At 64.5% G+C, this 19,245-nt stretch overlaps 1 protein-coding gene across 1 annotated transcript; it reads left to right on the top strand.

Annotated features, from left to right (window-relative positions):
* Window positions 1-80: 80 nt before the first annotated feature.
* Window positions 81-19,172, top strand: ESYT1 (extended synaptotagmin 1). The gene is made up of 31 exons (XM_072919738.1): window positions 81-570; window positions 1,621-1,662; window positions 2,128-2,262; window positions 3,334-3,407; window positions 3,531-3,603; window positions 3,683-3,772; window positions 4,525-4,580; window positions 4,662-4,785; window positions 5,999-6,175; window positions 7,139-7,221; window positions 7,315-7,363; window positions 7,483-7,572; window positions 7,656-7,748; window positions 7,853-7,924; window positions 8,035-8,121; window positions 8,840-8,989; window positions 9,744-9,872; window positions 10,852-11,028; window positions 11,763-11,845; window positions 12,392-12,440; window positions 12,769-12,858; window positions 13,516-13,611; window positions 14,112-14,183; window positions 14,744-14,830; window positions 15,829-15,966; window positions 17,179-17,321; window positions 17,992-18,084; window positions 18,163-18,285; window positions 18,377-18,482; window positions 18,614-18,663; window positions 18,993-19,172. The coding sequence occupies exons 1-31, from the start codon at window positions 295-297 to the stop codon at window positions 19,024-19,026; spliced, it is 3,141 nt and encodes a 1,046-aa protein (XP_072775839.1). The 5' UTR covers window positions 81-294; the 3' UTR covers window positions 19,027-19,172.
* The last annotated feature ends 73 nt before the right edge of the window (window positions 19,173-19,245 follow it).

Here is a 19,245-nt window from a genome sequence, read left to right as displayed (position 1 = left end):
GGACACCGGGACGGGGACACGCCCCTCGCCGAGGCCACGCCCACATCGCGATCGGGGCGTGGTCGTCCCGCCCACATGGGCGTGGCCATGATTTGGCGGTCATTCCGCGAGTGACGCGGGGGGCGTGGCCAGGAGCTGGCTGGCGTCCAATGGGCGGTGCGTGCGTGCGGAGGGGGCGTGTCCCGGGGGGCGCGGCTCAGCCAATCAGCTGCGCGTGCGTGCGCGGGGCGTGGCCGGGGCGGCGGCGGCGGAGCGGGAGCGCACCGGGAGCGCACCGGGAGCGCACCGGGAGCGATGGAGCGGCGCGGCGCGCCCGGCCTGGCGGTTCTGGGCGCTTTGGGCCGGCGGCTGCTCTGGGCTCTGCCCGCTTACGCCGCGGGGCTGCTGGGGCTGGGCGCGGGCGCCGTGGTGCTCGCCCTGGCGCTCTACGCGGGCTGGCGGCGGCGGCGGCGCTCCCGGGAGCGCGGGATGCGCGCGGCCGAGCGGCTGCAGCGCGACGAAGAAGCGGCCGTGCGCGCCGCCGCCGCCGCCGCCGGGCTGGGCGCGGCCCGCGGGGAGCTGCCGGCCTGGGTAAGCGGCGGCTCGGGAGCGCCCCGCAGCGCCGTTATCGCTCCGGGGAAAACCGGGCGGGATCCCCGCACCGGGCACCGCCCCTCCCCTCGGCGGGACTTGCGGGTTTTGGGAAGCGCAGCCGCCCCCGGTGGCACCTCCGGGGCACCGCTCGAGTTCCCCGCACCCCCGGGCGGGTCCCGGTTCTCTGCTCCGCTGCGGGCCCCGCTTGGCGCCCCCAGCACCCCCGCACCCCCCGGGCTTCCCTGGGCAGCTCGCCGCCCCGGCGGGACCCCCGCCGCACCGAGCCCCGCTGGAGTTGTCCCCGTTACCGGGACCCCCGAGGCACCGCACGGTCCCCGGTGCGACCCCCGGGGCTGTGCCGCGCATCCCGCACCGGCCCCGCTGCGGGACCCCCCGGGATCCCCGGGCCGGGTCCCTTCTCTCTGCACCGGGACCCCCGGAGCCCCCCGGGATCCCCGGGCCGGGTCCCTTCTCTCTGCACCGGGACCCCCGGAGCCCCCCGGGCATCACCGGGCTCCTCCCGGTGCCGCTCTCCGCCCGTTCCTTGCATTTCCCGGTGGGGCGGGGCAGCACCGAGCCCCTCTCGGTGCCGGCGGGACCCCCGGGGCGGGGATCGCCGCCCCACCGGGACCCCCCCACGCTGTCCCCGGGCGGGGTTCCCGCGCTCCGTTGCCCGCAGGGACCGGACGGCCCCGGTACCGCCCGGGCCTTCCGGCAGTGCCGTGACTCACCGGGCCCGGCGGGGCCGTTTCCTGCCCGGCCCGGGGGGGCCGTGGGGCCCCTCCCGCGGTTTGGGGAGGGGCCGGACCCCCTTTCCGGTACTTCCCCCCCGTTTTGGGGTCCGGACCCCATTCCTGGTACTTCCCCCCCGTTTTGGGGTCCGGACCCCCTTTCCCGGTACTTCCCCCCCCCCTTTGGGGACCCCCGGGAACGGGCGGGTGTTGCGGGGGTTGGGGAAACTGAGGCACGGGGCCGGGAGGTGCCGCGCCCCCCTCACCCCGAACTCAGGACCCCCTCCGTTCTCCCCCCGTTCCCCCCGGTCCCCAGGTCACCTTCCCGGACGTGGAACGGGCGGAATGGCTCAACAAGGTGAGGGGTCCGGGGCTCCGGGGGGTCCGGGGGTGTCCGGGGGTCCGGAGGGCTCCGGAGGGGTCCGGGGGTCCGGGGGGGTCCGGGGGTCCGGCCCCCGCCGCTCCCGCCTCCCTCCCTCCCTCCTCCCTCCCGTGTCCATCCCGTGTCCCACCCGTGTCCGTGTGTCCATCCGGTGTCCCTCCCGTGCCCGTGTCCCACCCGTGTCCCTCCCGTGTCCATCCCGTGTCTGTGTGTCCATCACCATGTCCGTGTGTCCCTCCCGTGTCCGTGTGTCCCTCCCGTGTCCGTGTCCCACCCGTGTCCGTGTGTCCATCACCTGTCCGTGTGTCCATCCCGTGTCCATCCCGTGTCCGTGTCCCTCCGTGTCCGTGTGTCCATCCCCTGTCCGTGTCCCTCCGTGTCCTGTCCCACGCGTGTCGGTGTCCCTCCGTGTCGTGTCCCACGCGTGTCGGTGTCCCGCAGGCTCTGGCCCAGGCGTGGCCGTTCGTGGGGCAGTTCGTGGGGAAGGTGCTGCAGGACCGGGTGGCTCCGGCCGTGCGCGGCTCCAGCGCCCACCTGCAGAGCTTCGCCTTCACCCGCGTGGACCTGGGGCAGAAGGTGACCCCAATTCACCCCCAATTCACCCCCAATTCACCCCAAATTCACCCCCAATTCACCCCGAATTCAACCCAAATTCACCCCCAATTCACCCCAAATACACCCCGAATTCACCCCAAATTCACCCCAATTCACCCAAATCCCACCCAAAACCCCCGCTCCCCCGGGAGCCCCAAACCCCCCAAAATACCCCAAATTCACCCCAAATTCACCCCAAATTCACCCCAATTCACCCCTAATTCACCCTGAATTCACCCCAAATTCACCCCTAATTCACCCCAAAGCCCCTCAAATCTCCCGCGCCCCTGGGAGCCCCAAACACCCCGAAATTCACCCAAAAACCCGCCTAATTCAACCCAAATTCACCCAAAAACCCCCTAAAATCTCCCGGTCCCCCGGGAGCCCCAAACACCCCGAAATTCACCCAAAAACCCCCCTAATTCCCCCCAAATTCACCCCAAATTCACCCAAATCCCACCCCAAACCCCCGCTCCCCCGGGAGCCCCAAACCCCCCAAATTCACCCCAAAATCCCCAAATTCACCCCAAAATCCCCTCAAAACAACCCCCAAACCCCCCAAATTCACCCCCAAGCCCCCAAATTCACCCCAAATTCACCCCAAAATCCCCTCAAAACACCCCCCGAAACCCCCCAAATTCACCCCAATTCACCCCAAATTCATCCCAAAACCCCCTCAAATCACCCAGTCCCCTCGGAGCCCCAAACCCCTCAAAATTCACCCCAAAACCCCAAAATTCACCCCAAAATCCCCGCAAAACAGCCCCCAAACCCCCCAATTGCCCCCCAGCCCCATAAAAAATCCCCCCCTGACCCCCCAACCCAAAAATCCCCCCCTGAAATCTCCCCAAAAATGCCCCCCTGACCTCCCCACCCCAAAAATCCCCCCCCCAAACCCCCCCAAAAATCCCCCCTGACCCCCCCAAAATCCCCCCTGACCTCCCCACCCCAAAAATCCCCCCCAAACCCCCCAAAAAATCCCCCCTGACCCCCCCACCCCAAAAATCCCCCCCTGACCCCCCCAAAATCCCCCCCTGATCCCCCCCCCCGCAGCCCCTCCGCATTTTGGGGGTCCGAGCCCACCCCGGCACCCACAACAAGCAAATCCTGCTGGACCTCAACATCAGGTGCGATTTTTGGGGTTTTTTTTTGGGGGGGGGGGTCTCTGCTCCCCCCCATTCTGAGGAGGAATTTGGGGGGGTCTTAATAACACCCCCCAAAAAAATAAATTGAATTTTGCCCCCCCTCAGTTACGTGGGTGACGTGCAGATCGACGTGGAGGTGAAGAAGTTTTTCTGCAAGGCGGGGGTGAAGGGGGTGCAGGTGAGGGGTTTTGGGGGGATTTGGGGGTTTTTTGGGGTTTTTTTTGGGGGGTCCCGGCTGATTTTGGACCCCCCAAAAGCTTCATGGGGTGTTGAGGATCATCCTGGAGCCGCTTCTGGGGGAGGCGCCGATCGTGGGGGCGCTCAGCATCTTCTTCATCCGCCGGCCGGTGAGTGCGGCACCCCAAAAACGGCGGGGAACCCCAAAAATTAATGGGAACTCCCCCCAAAAAAATTAATGGGAACCCTTTAAAAAAAGGAACGGAATTCCCTGAAAAAAAGGATGGGATACCTCGAAAAAAGGAGCAGGAATTACCCAAAAAAGACAGGACACCCCAAAAAAATGGATGGGGACCACACCCCAAAAAAATAAAGGGATGGGGACCCCACCCCCAAAAAAAGGATCCCAGAACCCCCAAAAAAGGACCCCAGACCCCCCCAAAAAATTCCCCAGACCACCGCAGAAAGGCCCCCAGGCCCCCAAAAAAGCCCCTAAAAGGACCCCAGGACCCCAAAAAAAAGGACAAATAAGGACCCCAGACACCCCAAAAAAGCCCCCAGACCCCAAAAAAGGACCCCAGACCACCCCAGAAAGGCCCCCAGACCCCCCAAAAAGCCCCTAAAACGACCCCAGATCCTCCAAAAAAGCCCCTAAAATGACCCCAGACCCCCCAAAAAGGACAAAAAAGGACTCCAGATCCCCCAAAAAAGGACCCCAGACCACCCCAGAAAGGCCCCCAGACCCCCTAAAAAAGGACAAATAAGGACCCCAGACCCCAAAAAAGGCCCCTAGACCCCCAAAAATCCCCCAGCCCCCCCCAAAAATCCCCCAGCCCCCCCAAAAATCCCCCAGCCCCCCCCAAAAATACACCAGCCCCCCCAAAAATCCCCCAGCCCCCCTTTTCCCCCCCCACCATTGCAGACCCTGGACATCAACTGGACGGGGCTGACCAACCTGCTGGACATCCCCGGCCTCAGGTGACCCCCGGGACTTTTGGGGGACCCTCGGGGGAGGCTGAGGATTTTGGGGGACCCCCGCTGACCCCTCGGCCCCCCCAGTTCTCTGTCGGACTCGCTGATCATGGAGAGCATCGCCTCCTGCCTGGTGCTGCCCAACCGGCTGCTGCTGCCGCTGCTGCCCGACCTGCCCGGGGCGGCGCAGCTGCGCTGGCCCCTGCCCCGGGTGGGTCCGGGGGGTCGGCACCCCCTTTCTGGGGGTCCTGGCACCCCCTTTTGGGGGGTTCCGGCACCCCCTCTTTGGGTATTCTGAGCCCTTCGTTGTTGCTGTTCTGATTCCCCCCTTTTTCGTTTCCCATATTTTCATTTTCTCCCCCATTTTCCCCTTCTGACACCCATTTTTGGGTCTTATGAACCCCCTTTTTGGGTATTCTGACACCCCCTTTTTGGGGGTTCTGAGCCCCCCTTTTTGGGGGTCCTGGCACCCCCTTTTGGGGGGTTCTGGCACCCCCTGTTTGGGTATTCTGAGCCCCACTTTTTCGTTTCCTATATTTTCATTTTCTCCCCCATTTTCCTCTTCTGACACCCCCTTTTTGGGGGTCCTGACACCCCCTTTTTGAGGCTTCTAACCCCCCCTTTTAGGGGTCTTATGAACCCCCTTTTTGGGGGTTCTGACACCCTGTTCTTGGGGGTCCCGGCACCCCCTTTTGGGGGGCCCTGACACCCCCTGTTTGGGTATTCTGAGCCCCACTTTTTCGTTTCCTCCATATTCGTTTTCTCCCCCATTTTCCCCTTCTGACACCCCATTTTTGGGTTTTATGAACCCTCTTCTTGGGGGTCCTGACACCCCCTTTTTGGGGGTCCCGGTACCCCCTTTTTGGGGTTTCTGACACCCCCTTTTGGGGCTTCTGAGCCCCCATTTTTCATTTCCCCCCCACTTTCCTCCTCTGACCCCCCCTTTTTCCCTTCTCCCCCTCTTTTTCCTCCTCTCCCTTCCTTTTCCCCCATTTTCCCCATTTTCCCCATTTTTCCCCATTTCCCTCCATTTTCCCCCATTTTCCCCCATTTTTCCCCTTTTCTGCTCCTTTTCCTCTCCCCCATCTCCCTCCTCCATTGACCCCTGGGTGACCCCTGGGTGACCCCTGTGTGACCCCTGTGACCCCTTGGTGACCCCTGGGACCCCTGGGTGACCCCTGGGTGACCCCTTGGTGACCCCTTGGTGTCCCCAGGGCGTGGTGCGGGTGGCCCTGGTGGCCGTGTCCCCCCCTGGGTGACCCCTGGGTGACCCCTGTGACCCCGGTGACCCCTTGGTGACCCCTGTGACCCCGGTGACCCCAGGGCGTGGTGCGGGTGGCCCTGGTGGCCGTGTCCCCCCCTTTGGTGACCCCTGTGACCCCTGTGACCCCTGGGTGACCCCTGTGACCCCTGTGTGCCCCCAGGGCGTGGTGCGGGTGGCCCTGGTGGCCGCGCGGGCGCTGCCCAGCAAGGACCGGTTCCTGGGGGGGCTGGTGGCCGGACACTCCGACCCCTACGGCGTCCTGCGCGTGGGGACACAGACAGCCACCAGCCGCGTCATCGGGGACTGCAGCGACCCACGGTGGGACGAGGTGTACGAGGTCAGAGGGACAGATGGACACGGGGATATGGGGAGGGACACTGGGATGGACAGAGGGACATGGGGACAGGGGATGGACAGATGGACACAGGGATGGACACAGACGGCCACCAGCCGCGTCATCGGGGACTGCGGGGACCCGCGATGGGACGAGGTGTACGAGGTCAGATGGACAGACAGATGGACATGGGAATGGACAGAGGGACATGGGGATGGACACAGGGATGGACAGACGGACACGGGGATGGACAGATGGACACGGGGACAGGGGATGGACATGGGGATGGACATGAGAACAGGGGATGGACACGGACACAGGGATGGACACAGGGATGGACATGGGGATGGACACGGGGATGGACACAGGGACAGGGACACCCCAAACCCCCCGGGTGGGACATGGGGACCCCCCAAATCCCCCGGGTGGGACATGGGGACCCCCAACGGGGCTGTGGGGACACCCCAAATCTCCCGGGTGGGACATGGGGACCCCCAACAGGGCTGTGGGGACACCCCAAACCCCTGGGTGGGACATGGAGGACCTGTGGGGTCAAGGACACCCCAAACCCCCCGGGTGGGACATGGGGACCCCCAACGGGGCTGTGGGGACACCCCAAATCTCCCGGGTGGGGCTATGGGGACAGGGACCCCCTAAACCCCCCAGGTGGGACCCCCAATAGGGCCGTGAGGACCCCCCAAACCCCCCAGGTGGGACCCCAATGGGGCTCTGGGGACACCCCAAACCCCCGGGTGGGACCCCAATGGGGCCATGGGGACACCCCAAACCTCCGGGTGGCACATGGGGGTCCTGTGGGGTCAAGGACCCCCCAAACCCCCCGGGTGGGACCCCCAAAGGGGCCATGGGGACACCCCAAATCCCCCCGGGTGGGACATGGGGGTCCTGTGGGGTCAAGGACCCCCCAAACCCCCCGGGTGGGACCCCCAACCCCCCCTGCCCCCCCAGTTCATGGTGCACGAGGTGCCGGGCCAGGAGCTGGAGGTGGAACTGTTCGACAAAGACCCCGACAAGGACGATCTCCTGGGCAGGTGAGGCCGTGGGGGGGGTCCGCACCCCCAAATTCGGGGGGTCCGCACCCCAAACCCGCCGCCCCCTCCCCAAATTCCGCCGTTCCCCCCCAGGATGAAGTTGGACCTCGGGGAGGTGCTGAAGGCGCGGGTGATGGATGAGGTGGGTGCTGGGTGGGGGGCAGGGGGTGGGATTTTGGGGTGCTGGGGGGGGATTTGGGGTGCTGGGGGTGGGGTGGGGGTCTGGCTGACGCCCCCTCCCCTCTTTTTCGGCCCCCAAAGTGGTTCCCGCTGCAGGAGGGGGGGCAGGGCCGGCTCCACCTGCGCCTGGAGTGGCTCTCGCTGCTCCCCGACGCCTCCAAGCTGGATCAGGTCGGTGCTGGCGGAATTTTGGGGTTCGGTTGGGTCGGGAATGGGGGTCCCCCTTCATCTGACCCCAAAAAATTCCTTCCCAGGTTTTGGAAATGAACCGAAAAATCGCGGCCAACCCCGACCCCCCCTCCTCGGCCATCCTGGTGGTGTACCTGGACAGGGCTGAGGGGCTGCCCGTGAGTTTTGGGGGGTTTTTGGGGGATTTTTGGGGGGTCTCGGGCAGTGCTCTGGGGGGGTTCAGAATTTGGGGACCCCCCCTGACCCCCCAGTTTTGGCGCAGGTGAGGAAAACAGGCAAAGAGCCCAACCCCGTGGTTCAGGTGTCGGTGCAGGACGTGACCAGGGAGAGCAAGGTGGGATTTTTGGGGGGTTTTTGGGGGGATTTTGGGGGGATTTTGGGGGGATTTTGGGTTTTTTTTTGGGGGGTTTTGGGGGGTCTGATCTCAGCACCCCCCCCCAAAAGGTGGTCTGCAACACCTCGGCCCCCGTTTGGGAAGACGCTTTTCGGTTCTTCCTGCACGACCCCCGCAACCAGGAGGTGGATTTCCAGGTGAGACCCCCAAAAAACACCCCAATTCCCCCCAAATTCCCCCAAATCCCCCCCGAAAACCCCCAAATCCTCCAAAATTTCCCCGAAATCCCCCCCAAATTCCCTCAAATCCTCCCAAATCCCCTCTAAATCCCCCCTAAATTCCCCCCAAATTCCCCCCCAAATCTCCCCTAAATCCCCTCAAACCTCCCCCCAGATCCTCCCAAATTCCCCCAAATCCTCCTAAATCCCCCCAAATCCTCCCAAATTCCCCCAAATTCCCCTAAATCCCCCCAAATCCTCCCAAATTCCCCCAAATCCCCCCAAATCCTCCCAAATCCCCCTGAAATCCCCCCAAATCTCCCCAAAATCCCCTCAAATTCCCCCAAATCCCCCCCAAATCCCTTCGAAATTCATCCCAAATCCCTCCCAAATCCCCCTAAATTCCCCTAAATCCTCCCAAATTCCCCCCAAATTCATCCCAAATCCCCCCCTAAATCCCCCCAAATCCTTCCCATTGTCCCCCCAAATCCCCCCAAATCCCCCCAAACCCCCCCAAATCCCCCCCCAAATCCCCCCCAAATCCCCCCAAATCCCCCCAAATCCCCCCTATTGTCTCCCCCATTGCCCCCCTATTGCCCCCCCACTGTCCCCCCAAATCCCCCTTTGCCCCCCATTTCCCTGGGGGTGCCCGGCGCGGGGTCCCCCCAAATTTTCGGCCCCAAATCCGTCCCGGCAGGTGAAGGACGACCCCCGGCAGACCCCCCTGGGGTCGCTGTCGCTGCCGCTGTCGCGACTTCTGTCGGCGCCGGGGATGGCCCTGGACGGGCCCTTCCCGCTGCGGGGCGCGGGGCCGGGGGCGCGGCTGCACCTCCAGCTGGAGCTGCGGGTGAGGAGGGGTCCCGGGGGCATTTTTGGGGGTCTTGGGGGGGTCCTGATGACCCCCACCCCCATTTCCCCCCATTGTCCCCCAATTTCCCCCCATTTTTCCCCCCATTGTCCTCCCATTGTGCCTCAATTTCCCCCAATTTTCCCCCCATGGCACCTCCAACTGGAGCTGCGAGTGGGGAGGGGGCTCGGGGAGGGGATTTTGGGGGGTCCTGGTGACCCCCAACCCATCCCCCCGACCATTGTCCCCCAATTTTCCCCCAATTTCCCCCCATTTCCCCCCAATTCCCCCCCCCATTGCACTTCCAGCTGGAGCTGCGGGTGAGGAGGGGTCCCGGGGGCGTTTTTGGGGGGTTTTGGGGGGGTCTTGGTGACTCCCACCCCCATTTCCCCCCATTAACCCCCATTAATCCCCATTTCCCCCCATTTTCCCCCCCATTGCCCCCCAATTTCCTCCCAATTTTCTCCCCATTTCCCCCCCCAATTTTCTCCCCATTGCCCCTCCGGCTGGAGCTGCGGGTGAGGAGGGGTCCCCGGGGGGCTTTTGGGGGGTCTTCGGGGGGTTTTGGGGACCCTCACCCCTTCCCCCCCATTGTCAGCCCCATTTCCTCCCAATTTGCCCCCATTTTTCCCCCCATTTTTCCCCCCAATTTTCCCCCCAATTTCCCCCCCATGGCCCCTCCCACTGGAGCTGTGGGATTTTTGGGGGGGTTTTGGGGAGTCTTGGTGACCCCCAGCCCCTCCCCCACCCTCAGGTGTTGTTCCCGGAGCCCCCCGAGGTCCCCCCGGGACAAGCGGAGCCCCCCAAAAGTGACCCCGAGGGACCCCCCCCCACCCCGCGCAGACCGAGCCGGGCCGGGCCCGACCCCCGGATGGGCACCGAGGTGGGGAGGGGTCCTGGGGGGTCCTGGGGGGGTCCTGGGGGGGATTTGGGGGGTCCTGGGGGGTCCTGGGGGGATTTGGGGGGGTCCTGGGGGGGATTTGGGGGGGTCCTGGGGGGTCCTGGGGGGTCCTGGGGGGATTTGGGGGGGTCCTGGGGGGGTCCTGGGGGGGATTTGGGGGGTCCTGGGGGGATTTGGAGGGGTCCTGGGGGGGATTTGGGGGGGTCCTGGGGGGTCCTGGGTGGTCCTGGGGGGCTTTTGGGGGGTCCTGGGGGTGAGGATGGGGGTCCCGGTGCGGTTCGGTGGTTCCGGTGGGGGTTCGGGGGTCCCGGTGGGATTTGTGGGTCCCGGTGGGATTTGGGGGGTCCCGGTGTTGTTCGGGGGATCCTGGTGGGATTTGGGGGTCTCGGTGGGGATTTGGGGGTCCCGGTGGGGGTTCGGGGGTGCCGGTGGGATTTGGGGGTCCCGGTGGCGGTTCGGGGATCCCGGTGGTGTTCAGGGGTCCCGGGGGAATTTTGGGGGGTCCCGGTGGGGGGGATTTGAGGGTCCCGGGGGGGGTCCCGGTGGCCCCGGTGCGGTTCAGGGGTCTCGGGGGGATTTGTGGGTCCCGGTGGGGATTTGGGGGTCCCGGTGGGATTTGGGGGTCCCGGTGGGATTTGGGGTTCCCCGTGGGATTTGGGGGTCCCGGGGGGGGTCCCGGTGCCCGCTCACCCCGGTGCGCAGCGGGTGCTGCGGGTGCGGCTGCTGGCGGCGGAGGTCCGGTGGTCCCGGGAGGGTCCCGGTGGCCCCGGTGGGGTTCAGGGGTCTCGGGGGGATTTGGGGTTCCCGGTGGGGATTTGAGGGGGTCACGGTGGGATTTGGGGGTCCCGGTGGGATTTGGGGGTCCCGGTGGCGGTTCGGGGGTCCCGGTGGGATTTGTGGGTCCCGGGTGAATTTGGGGGGTCCCGGGGGGGTCCCGGTGCCCGCTCACCCCGGTGCCCAGCGGGTGCTGCGGGTGCGGCTGCTGGCGGCGGAGGCTCTGGCGGCCAAGGACCGGCGGTTGGCGGGGCTGGTCCGGGGCCGCTCCGACCCCTACGCCGCCGTCCGGGCCGGGGGGCGCCGGTTCCGCAGCCGGACCCGGTACCGGGAGCTGAACCCGCGCTGGGACGAGTGCTACGAGGTGAGGGGAACGGGGGTACGGTACCGGGAAACGGGGGTACGGTACCGGGGGGCGGGAACTGGGGTACGGTACCGGGGGAGTGAGGTACGGTACCGGAAAACTGAGCCACGGTACCGGGAAACTGAGCCACGGTACCGGGAAACTGAGGCACAGTACCGGGGGCCGGGAACTGGGGTACGGTACCGGGGGAGTGAGGTACGGTACCGGGGGTCGGGGAACGGGGGTACGGTACCGGGGGGCGGGAACTGGGGCACGGTACCGGGGGAGTGAGGTACGGTACGGGGGGGCGGGGAACGGGGGTACGGTACCGGGAAACTGAGGTACGGTACCGGGAAACTGAGGCACGGTACCGGGGAAATGAGGGACAGGGAAACTGAGGCACGGTACCGGGAAACGGGGGTACAGTACCGGGGGGCGGGAACTGGGGTACGGTACCGGGGGAGTGAGCCACGGTACCGGGAAACTGAGCCACGGTACCGGGGGGCGGGGAACGAGGTACGGTACCGGGAAACTGAGGCACGGTACCGGGAAACTGAGCCACGGTACCGGGGGGGCGGGAAACTGAGGCACGGTACCGGGGGGCGGGGAACGGGGGTACGGTACCGGGAAACTGAGGCACGGGAGGCTCGGGGGGTCCTGGAAGGGGAAACTGAGGCACGGTACCGGGAAACGGAGGCCCCGCAGGCAGAGCGATGGGTCAATAATCGGAATTTTTGGGGTTTTTTTGGGCTCAGGTGATCGTGGATGACGTCCCCGGACAGGACGTGGAGTTCGAGATCTTCGACGAGGACATCGATAAGGACGATTTCCTGGGCCGGTGGGGTTGGGGTTTGGGGGTTTGGGGGATTTTTGGGGGTTTGGGGGATTTGTGGGGTTTTGGGGGAAATTTTGGGGGATTTTTGGGGGGTCTGGAGGGGTTTGGGGGAAATTTTCAGCGAATTTTTGGGGAATTTTGCAGGGTCCGGAAGGGTTTTGGGGGGGATTTTGGGGGGTTTTTGGGAATTTTGGGGGGGTTTGGAGGGTTTTGAGGAATTTTGGGGGAATTTCTGGGGGGGGGTTTGGGGGAGTTTTAGGGGGGTTTGGTGTTTTGGGGGGTATTTGGTGGATTTTGGGGTGGTTTTGGGTGGATTTTGGGGTGTTTTTGGGGTGGTTTTGGGTGGATTTTGGCGCGGTTTTTATGTGGTTTTTGGGGGGGTTTTGAGGGGTTTTTGGGGGGATTTTGGCGCGGTTTTTGTGTGGTTTTTGGGGGGATTTTGAGGGGATTTTGGGGCGGGTTTTTGGGGGGGGTTGGGTGATTTTGGGGTGATTTTGGGGAGTTTTTGGGGTGTTTTTTGGGGGTCTCACCCCTGCCCCCCCCCCCCAGGTGCAAGGTGCCCCTGAGCAGAGTCCTGAGCAGCCGCGTGGTGGATGAGGTGGGGGAGGGGTCTCACATTTTGGGGGGGGTCTCAGGGATGGGGGGGGGTCCCACCAAGGGGGGGGTTTATTGGGGGGGGGTCTCACCTTTTGGGGGAGTTTATTGGGGGGGGTCTCACTGAGTTTGGGGGTGTCCCAAAGCGGGGAGGGGTCTCACACAGGGGGTCCCATCAATGGGGAGGGGTCTCCCAAAGTGGGGGGGGTCTCACGGGGGTGTCCCAAAGTGGGTGGGGGTCTCACGGGGGGGTCTCATCAATGGGTGGGGGTCTCCCAAAGTGGGTGGGGGTGTCCCAAAGTGGGTGGGGGTCTCACGGGGGTCCCCCCCAGTGGCTGCCGCTGCAGGACGCCCCCTCGGGACGGCTCCACGTGCGCCTGGAGAGCCTCGAGCCGCGGGACAGCGCCGCGATGCTGCAGCGGGTACGGGCGGGGAGGGTCAAATATTGCCCGAAAATGTCAAATATTGCCCGAAAAACAGCAAATCCGGCACTGAAAATGTCAGATAGTGCCCGAAAAATGTCAAATAGTGCCCGAAAAATGTCAAATAGTGCCCGAAAAACAGCAAATCCGGCCCTGAAAATATCAAATATTGCCCGAAAAATGTCAAATAGTGCCCGAAAATGTCAAATAGTGCCCGAAAATGTCAAATATCGCCCAAAAAATGTCAAATATTGCCCGAAAAACAGCAAATCCGGCACTGAAAATGTCAGATAGTGCCCGAAAAATGTCAAATAGTGCACGAAAAATGTCAGATAGTGCCCTAAAAACATCAAATAGTGCCCTGAAAATGTCAGATAGTGCCCGAAAAATGTCAGATAGTGCCCGAAAAACACAAATCCGGGTTTAAAACATCAAATAGTGCCCTGAAAACAGCAAATCCGGGCTAAAACCAGCGAATAGTGCCCAAAAAATATCAAATAGTGCCCGAAAATGTCAGATATTGCCCTAAAAACAGCAAATAGTTACACCCCCGGTGTCCCGGTGCCGTTACCCCCCCGGGTCTCCTCTCCCCGTTACATCCCCGGTGCCGTTACCGGTGTCCCGGTGCCGTTACCCGCCGCTGTCCCGGTGCCGCAGGTGCTGCACTCCAACCGGCTGCAGCAGCCCGAGCACGGCCCGCGGCTCTCGGCCGCGCTGCTCCGCGTCTTCCTGGCCCGGGCGGCCGAGCTGCCGGTGAGCGGTTACCGGGGGTCACCGGGGGATAGCGGGGGTTACCGGGGGTCACCGGGGGTCACCGGGGGTTACCGGGGGGGGGTTACCGGGGGTTACCGGGGGGGTTACCGGGGGTCACCGGGGTTACCGGGGTTACCGGGGGGGGGTTACCGGGGGTTACCGGGGGTTACCGGGGGGGTTACCGGGGGTTACCGGGGGTTACTGGGGGTTACCGGGGGTTACCGGGGGTGGTTACCGGGGGGGTTACCGGGGGTTACCGGGGGTTACTGGGGGTTACCGGGGGTTACCGGGGGTTACCGGGGGTTACCGGGGGGGGTTACCGGGAGTCACCGGGGGTCACCGGGGGTTACCGGGGGTGGTTACCGGGGTTACCGGGGGTTACCGGGGGTCACCGGGGGTGGTTACCGGGGGTTACCGGGGGGGGGTTACCGGGGGTTACCGGGGGTCACCGGGGGTTACCAGGGTCACCGAGGGTCCCCCAATGTCCCTGCTGTCCCCAGCTCCTTAGGGGGTCCCGCCCCCCCGCCGCCCTCGTCAGTCTGACCGTGCGCGACGTGTCCTTCCGCACGCGGGTGAGGAGGGGGCGCGGGGGGGTTGGGGGGGATTTGGGGGGGCTCGGGGGGTCCCTCACCCCCTCCCCCCCCCCGATCTGTTCGGGGGGTCCCTCCCCCTCCCCTCCCCAGACATTTTTTGGGGGGGTCTCTCCCCCCTCCTTCCCCCTTAACATTTTTTGGGGGGTCCCTCACCCCCTTCCCCAATCCCCAAACCTTTTTTGGGGGGGGTCTCCCCACCCCCTCCTCCCCCCTCCGTCTCCCCCACACCTTTTTTGGGGGGTCCCTCACCCCCTCCCCCCACCAGACTATTTTTGGGGGGGGTCTCCCACTCCCCCCCCAGACCTTTTTTGGGGGGTCTCCCCCTACCCTCCCCCCCCCAAGACTATTTTTGGGGTATCCCTCACCCCCTCCCCCCCTCCCAGACCTTTTTTAGGGGGTCCCTCACCCCCTCCCCCCACCAGACCATTTTTTGGGGGGGGGTCTCCCCACCTCCTCCTCCCCCCCAGACCTTTTTTAGGGGTCTCCCCCCCCCAGATCATTTTTGGGGGGGGTCTCACCCCCTCCCCTCCCCCCCCCAGACCTGCGCCCCCTCCCCCGAGCCGGTGTGGGATGAAGGTTTCTCCTTCCTCATCCTCAACCCGCACGAGGAAACGCTGGAGCTGCAGGTGGGGGGGGCACCCCGGGGTGCGGGGGGCACCTTTGGGTGCGGGGGGGGGGGTCCTACCTTTGGGTGGGGGGTGTCAGGGTGGGGGTCTCACTTTGTGGGTGTCAGGATGGGGGTCTCACTTTGGGGGTGTCAGGGTGGGGGTCTCACTTTGGGGGGGGTGTCAGGGTGGGGGTCTCACTTTGGGGGGGGTGTCAGGGTGGGGGTCTCAGTTTTGGGGGGCTGCGAGGTGGGGGTCTCACTTTGGGGGTGTCAGGATGGGGGTCTCACTTTGGGGGGGGTGTCAGGTGGGGGTCTCATTTTGGGGGTGGGGGTCTCATTTTGGGGTGTCAGGGTGGGGGTTTCACTTTGGGGGTCTCACTCTGGGGTCTCCCACGGGGGTCTCACTCTGGGGGTCTCACTTTGGGGTCTCACTTTGGGGGTCTCACTTTGGGGGTCTCACCTTTGGGGTCTCACTTTGGGGTCTCACTTTGGGGGTCTCACTTTGGGGTCTCACTTTGGGGTCTCACTTTGGGGTCTCACTTTGGGGGTCTCCCTTTGGGGTCTCACTTTGGGGGTCTCCCTTTGGGGTCTCACTTTGGGGGTCTCACTCTGGGGGTGCCAGGGGGGGTCTCACTTTGGGGGTGCAGGGGGGGGGTCTCACTCTGGGGGTCTCACTTTGGGGGTGCCAGGGGGGGTCTCACTCTGGGGGTCTCACTTTGGGGTCTCCCTTTGGGGTCTCACTCTGGGGGTCTCACTTTGGGGGTCCCACTTTGGGGCTCTGACTTTGGGGGTCTCCCTCTGGGGGTTCCCAGGGGGGTCTCACTCTGGGGGTCTCACTCTGGGGGTCTCACTTTGGGGGTCTCACTGGGGGTCTCACTCTGGGGTTCCCAGGGGGGTCTCACTCTGGGGTCTCACTTTGGGGGTGCCAGGGGGGGTCTCACTTTGGGGTCTCACTTTGGGGGTCCCGGGGGGGGTCTCACTTTGGGGTCTCCCTTTGGGGTCTCCCCGGTCCCGCAGGTGCAGGACGAGGCCGGCCCCGCTCTCGGCGCGCTCCGCCTGCCGCTGGCGCCGCTCCTGGCCCGGGCCGGGCTCGGCTCGGACGGGTGGGAGCCCCTGAGCGGGGGGGGGCGGCTGCTGCTGCGGGCACAGCTCGGGGTGAGATGGGGGACCCCAAAACCCGCGGGGGGACCCCAAAACCCGCGGGGGGACCCCAAAACCCGCGGGGGGACCCCAAAACACGCGGGGGGACCCCAAAACCCGCGGGGGGACCCCATGGTGACCCCAAAACCCGCGGGGGGACCCCAAAACCCGCGGGGAGTCCCCATAATCACCCCAAAACCCGCGGGGGGACCCCAAAACCCGCGGGGGGACCCCAAAACCCGCGGGGAGTCCCCTGATCACCCCAAAACCCGCGGGGACCCCCATGGTCACCCCAAAACCCGCGGGGGGACCCCAAAACCCGCGGGGTCACCCCAAAACCCGCGGGGGGACCCCAAAACCCGCGGGGGGACCCCATGGTCACCCCAAAACCCGCGGGGACCCCCCTGGTGACCCCAAAACCCGCGGGGACCCCCGAGGATCACCCCAAAACCCGCGGGGAGCCCCAAAGGTCACCCCAAAACCCGCGGGGAGCCCCCAGTGGTCACCCCAAAACCCGCGGGGAGCCCCCAGTGGTCACCCCAAAACCCGCGGGGAGTCCCGAGGATCACCCCAAAACCCGCGGGGACCCCCCCGAGGATCACCCCAAAACCCGCGGGGAGCCCCCTGGTGACCCCAAAACCCGCGGGGAGCCCCCATGATCACCCCAAAACCCGCGGGGTCACCCCGTGGTCACCCCAAAACCCGCGGGGACCCCCCATGGTCACCCCAAAACCCGCGGGGACCCCCGAGGATCGCCCCAAAACCCGCGGGGAGCCCAATGGTCACCCCAAAACCCGCGGGGAGTCCCAAGGAACACCCCAAAACCCGCGGGGGGACCCCAAAACCCGCGGGGAGCCACGAGGATCACCCCAAAACCCGCGGGGACCCCCCTGGTCACCCCAAAACCCGCGGGGAGCCCCCAATGGTCACCCCAAAACCCGCGGGGACCCCCCGAGGATCACCCCAAAACCCGCGGGGACACCCCATGATCACCCCAAAACCCGCGGGGAGCCCCCAATGGTCACCCCAAAACCCGCGGGGAGCCCCGAGGATCACCCCAAAACCCGCGGGGTCACCCCAAAACTCGCGGGGACACCCCAAAACTCGCGGGGAGACCCCCAATGATTACCCCAAAACACGCGGGGAGCCCCAAAGGTCACCCCAAAACCCGCGGGGTCACCCCAAAACCCGCGGGGATACCCCTGGTGACCCCAAAACCCGCGTTAGGTGCTGGTGCCGCAGGAGTTGGAGCAGAGGGCGGCGGGGGAGGAGGAGGAAGGTGAGGATGAGGATGAGGATGATGAAGGTGAAGGTGAAGATGAAGGTCGAGCACCGGGGGGGCTCCGCCGGCGCCGCCCCCCCGCGGACAGGTGGGAAATTCCCGCGGGTTTGGGGCTTTTGGGGGATTTTTGGGGGGTTTTTGAGGTATTTTTGGTGGGTTTTTGGGGGTTTTTTGGGGGGGTTTGGGGAGGTTTTCGGGGGGTTTTGGGGGGGTTTGGGTTTTTTGGGGGGTTTTGGGGGGGTTTTTGGGGTTTTTTGGGGTTTTTTTGGGGTTTTATGGGGTTTTTTTTGTGTGTGTTTTTTGTGGTTTTTTTGTGGTTTTGGGGGTTTTTTTGGGGGGATTTTGGGGTTTTTTTTGTGGGTTTTTGGGTTTGGTTTTTTTATGGTTTTTGTGGGTTTTGGGGGGGGGTTGTGGGTTTTTTTGGGTTTTCTGGGGGTTTTGGGGCTTTTTGAGGTTTTTTTTTGTTTGTTTTTGGGGGGGGTTTGGTGATTTTTTGGGGGCTTTTTGGGTTTTTTTTTGGTGGGTTTTTTTGGTGGCTTTTTTGGGGGGTTTTTGGTTTTTTTTTTTTTTACTTTTTTGTGGGGTTTTTTGGTGGTTTTTTGTGGTTTGTTTTTGTGGTTTCTTGGGTTTTTTTGTGGTTTTTTGTGGGTTTTTTTGGGTTTTTTGGGGGTTTTTTGGGGTTATTTTGTTTTGTTTTATTTTTTGTGTTTTTTTCTGTTTTTTGGGGGTTTCTAACACTCCGCCCCTCTCCCCCCCAGCCCCCCCGAGCCCACCGCGGGTCCCCGGCTGCGCCTCTCGCTGTGGCACCACCGGGAGCAGCGCAAACTCGTGGCCATCGTGCACGGCTGCAGGTGAACCGCACTTTGGGGGTCCCCCAGAAGGATCCCCCAAATTTAAACCCCCCGAGGTGACCCCAAACCCCTCCCCAGAGAGCTCCGAGCACCCCCCAAGGAGCTGCCGGACCCGTACGTGTCGCTGCTGCTGCTGCCCGAGCGCAGCAAGAGGAGAACGGGGGTGCAGAAACGGACCCTGAACCCCGACTTTGATGAGCGGTGAGTTGGGGGGTCCCCCCGGTTTTTGGGGGGTTTTTGGGGGGTTTTTTGGGGGTTTTTTTGGGGTCCCAGCCCGGCTCGCTGTGCCCAGGTTCGAGTGGGAGCTGCCCACGGAGGAGGCGGCGCAGCGCAGGTTGGAGGTGACGGTGAAATCCACTCTGTCCTTCGTCACGCGTGAAAAGGAGGCGCTGGGCAAGGTTGGGGGGGTCCCGGGGGGCGTGGGGAGGGGTTTGGGGGGTCCCGGGGGATTTTGGGGAGGGGTTTGGGGGGTTTCGGGGGGTTTTGGGGGGGCCTCGCTGAGGTTTTGGGGTTTTCTCCCCCCCCACAGTTGCAGTTGGATTTGGCGCGGGTGGATCTGAGCGAGGGGGAACCGCGGTGGTGAGTGGGATTTGGGGTGGGGGTTTGGGGGGTTTTGGGGGGTTTTGGGGGGTCTGTGGGGTTTGGGGGGGTCTGTAGGGTCTGTGGGGTTTGGGGGGTCTGTGGGGTTTGGGGGGGGTCTGTGGGGTTTGGGGGGATGTGGGGTTTGGGGTGGGAGTTTGGGGGGTCTGTGGGGTTTGGGGTCTGTGGGGTTTGGGGGGTCTGTGGGGTTTGGGGGTCTGTGGGGTTTGGGGGGGGTCTGTGGGGTTTGGGGGGATGTGGGGTTTGGGGGGTCTGTGTGGGGTTTGGGGGTCTGTGGGTCGGACCCCCCTCATTCTCCCCCCATCCAGGTACGAGCTGCAGGACGAGCGGAGCCTCCCCTAAATTTGGGGGTCCCTCCCCCCCAATTCCCACGGGGGTCCCGGGACCCCCCCCCAAAGAACCAAAGCCGGGCCGGGCCCCCCCCGCGCCCCCCCAGACTGTGCCGGACCGCGTGCCTTGAGACCCCCACCCCAAAACCGGGGGGAACCCCAAAACCGGGGGGAACCCCAAAACTGGGGAGACCCCAAAACTGCCCCCAAACCGGGGGGAACCCCAAAACCG

Source organism: Taeniopygia guttata, chromosome 29, assembly GCF_048771995.1.
Source record: "Taeniopygia guttata chromosome 29, bTaeGut7.mat, whole genome shotgun sequence".
Lineage (NCBI taxonomy): Eukaryota > Metazoa > Chordata > Aves > Passeriformes > Estrildidae > Taeniopygia > Taeniopygia guttata.
This window is presented reverse-complemented; position numbering and strand designations above follow the sequence as displayed.

Excerpts from the sequence above, each read along its gene's own strand:
- ESYT1 (XM_072919738.1), top strand. The coding sequence starts at position 295 with ATGGAGCGGCGCGGCGCGCCCGGCCTGGCGGTTCTGGGCGCTTTGGGC. Across the intron at positions 11,846-12,391 it reads AAGGACGATTTCCTGGGCCG|GTGCAAGGTGCCCCTGAGCA; the intron begins GTGGGGTTGGGG and ends CCCCCCCCCCAG. Across the intron at positions 12,441-12,768 it reads GCAGCCGCGTGGTGGATGAG|TGGCTGCCGCTGCAGGACGC; the intron begins GTGGGGGAGGGG and ends GGTCCCCCCCAG.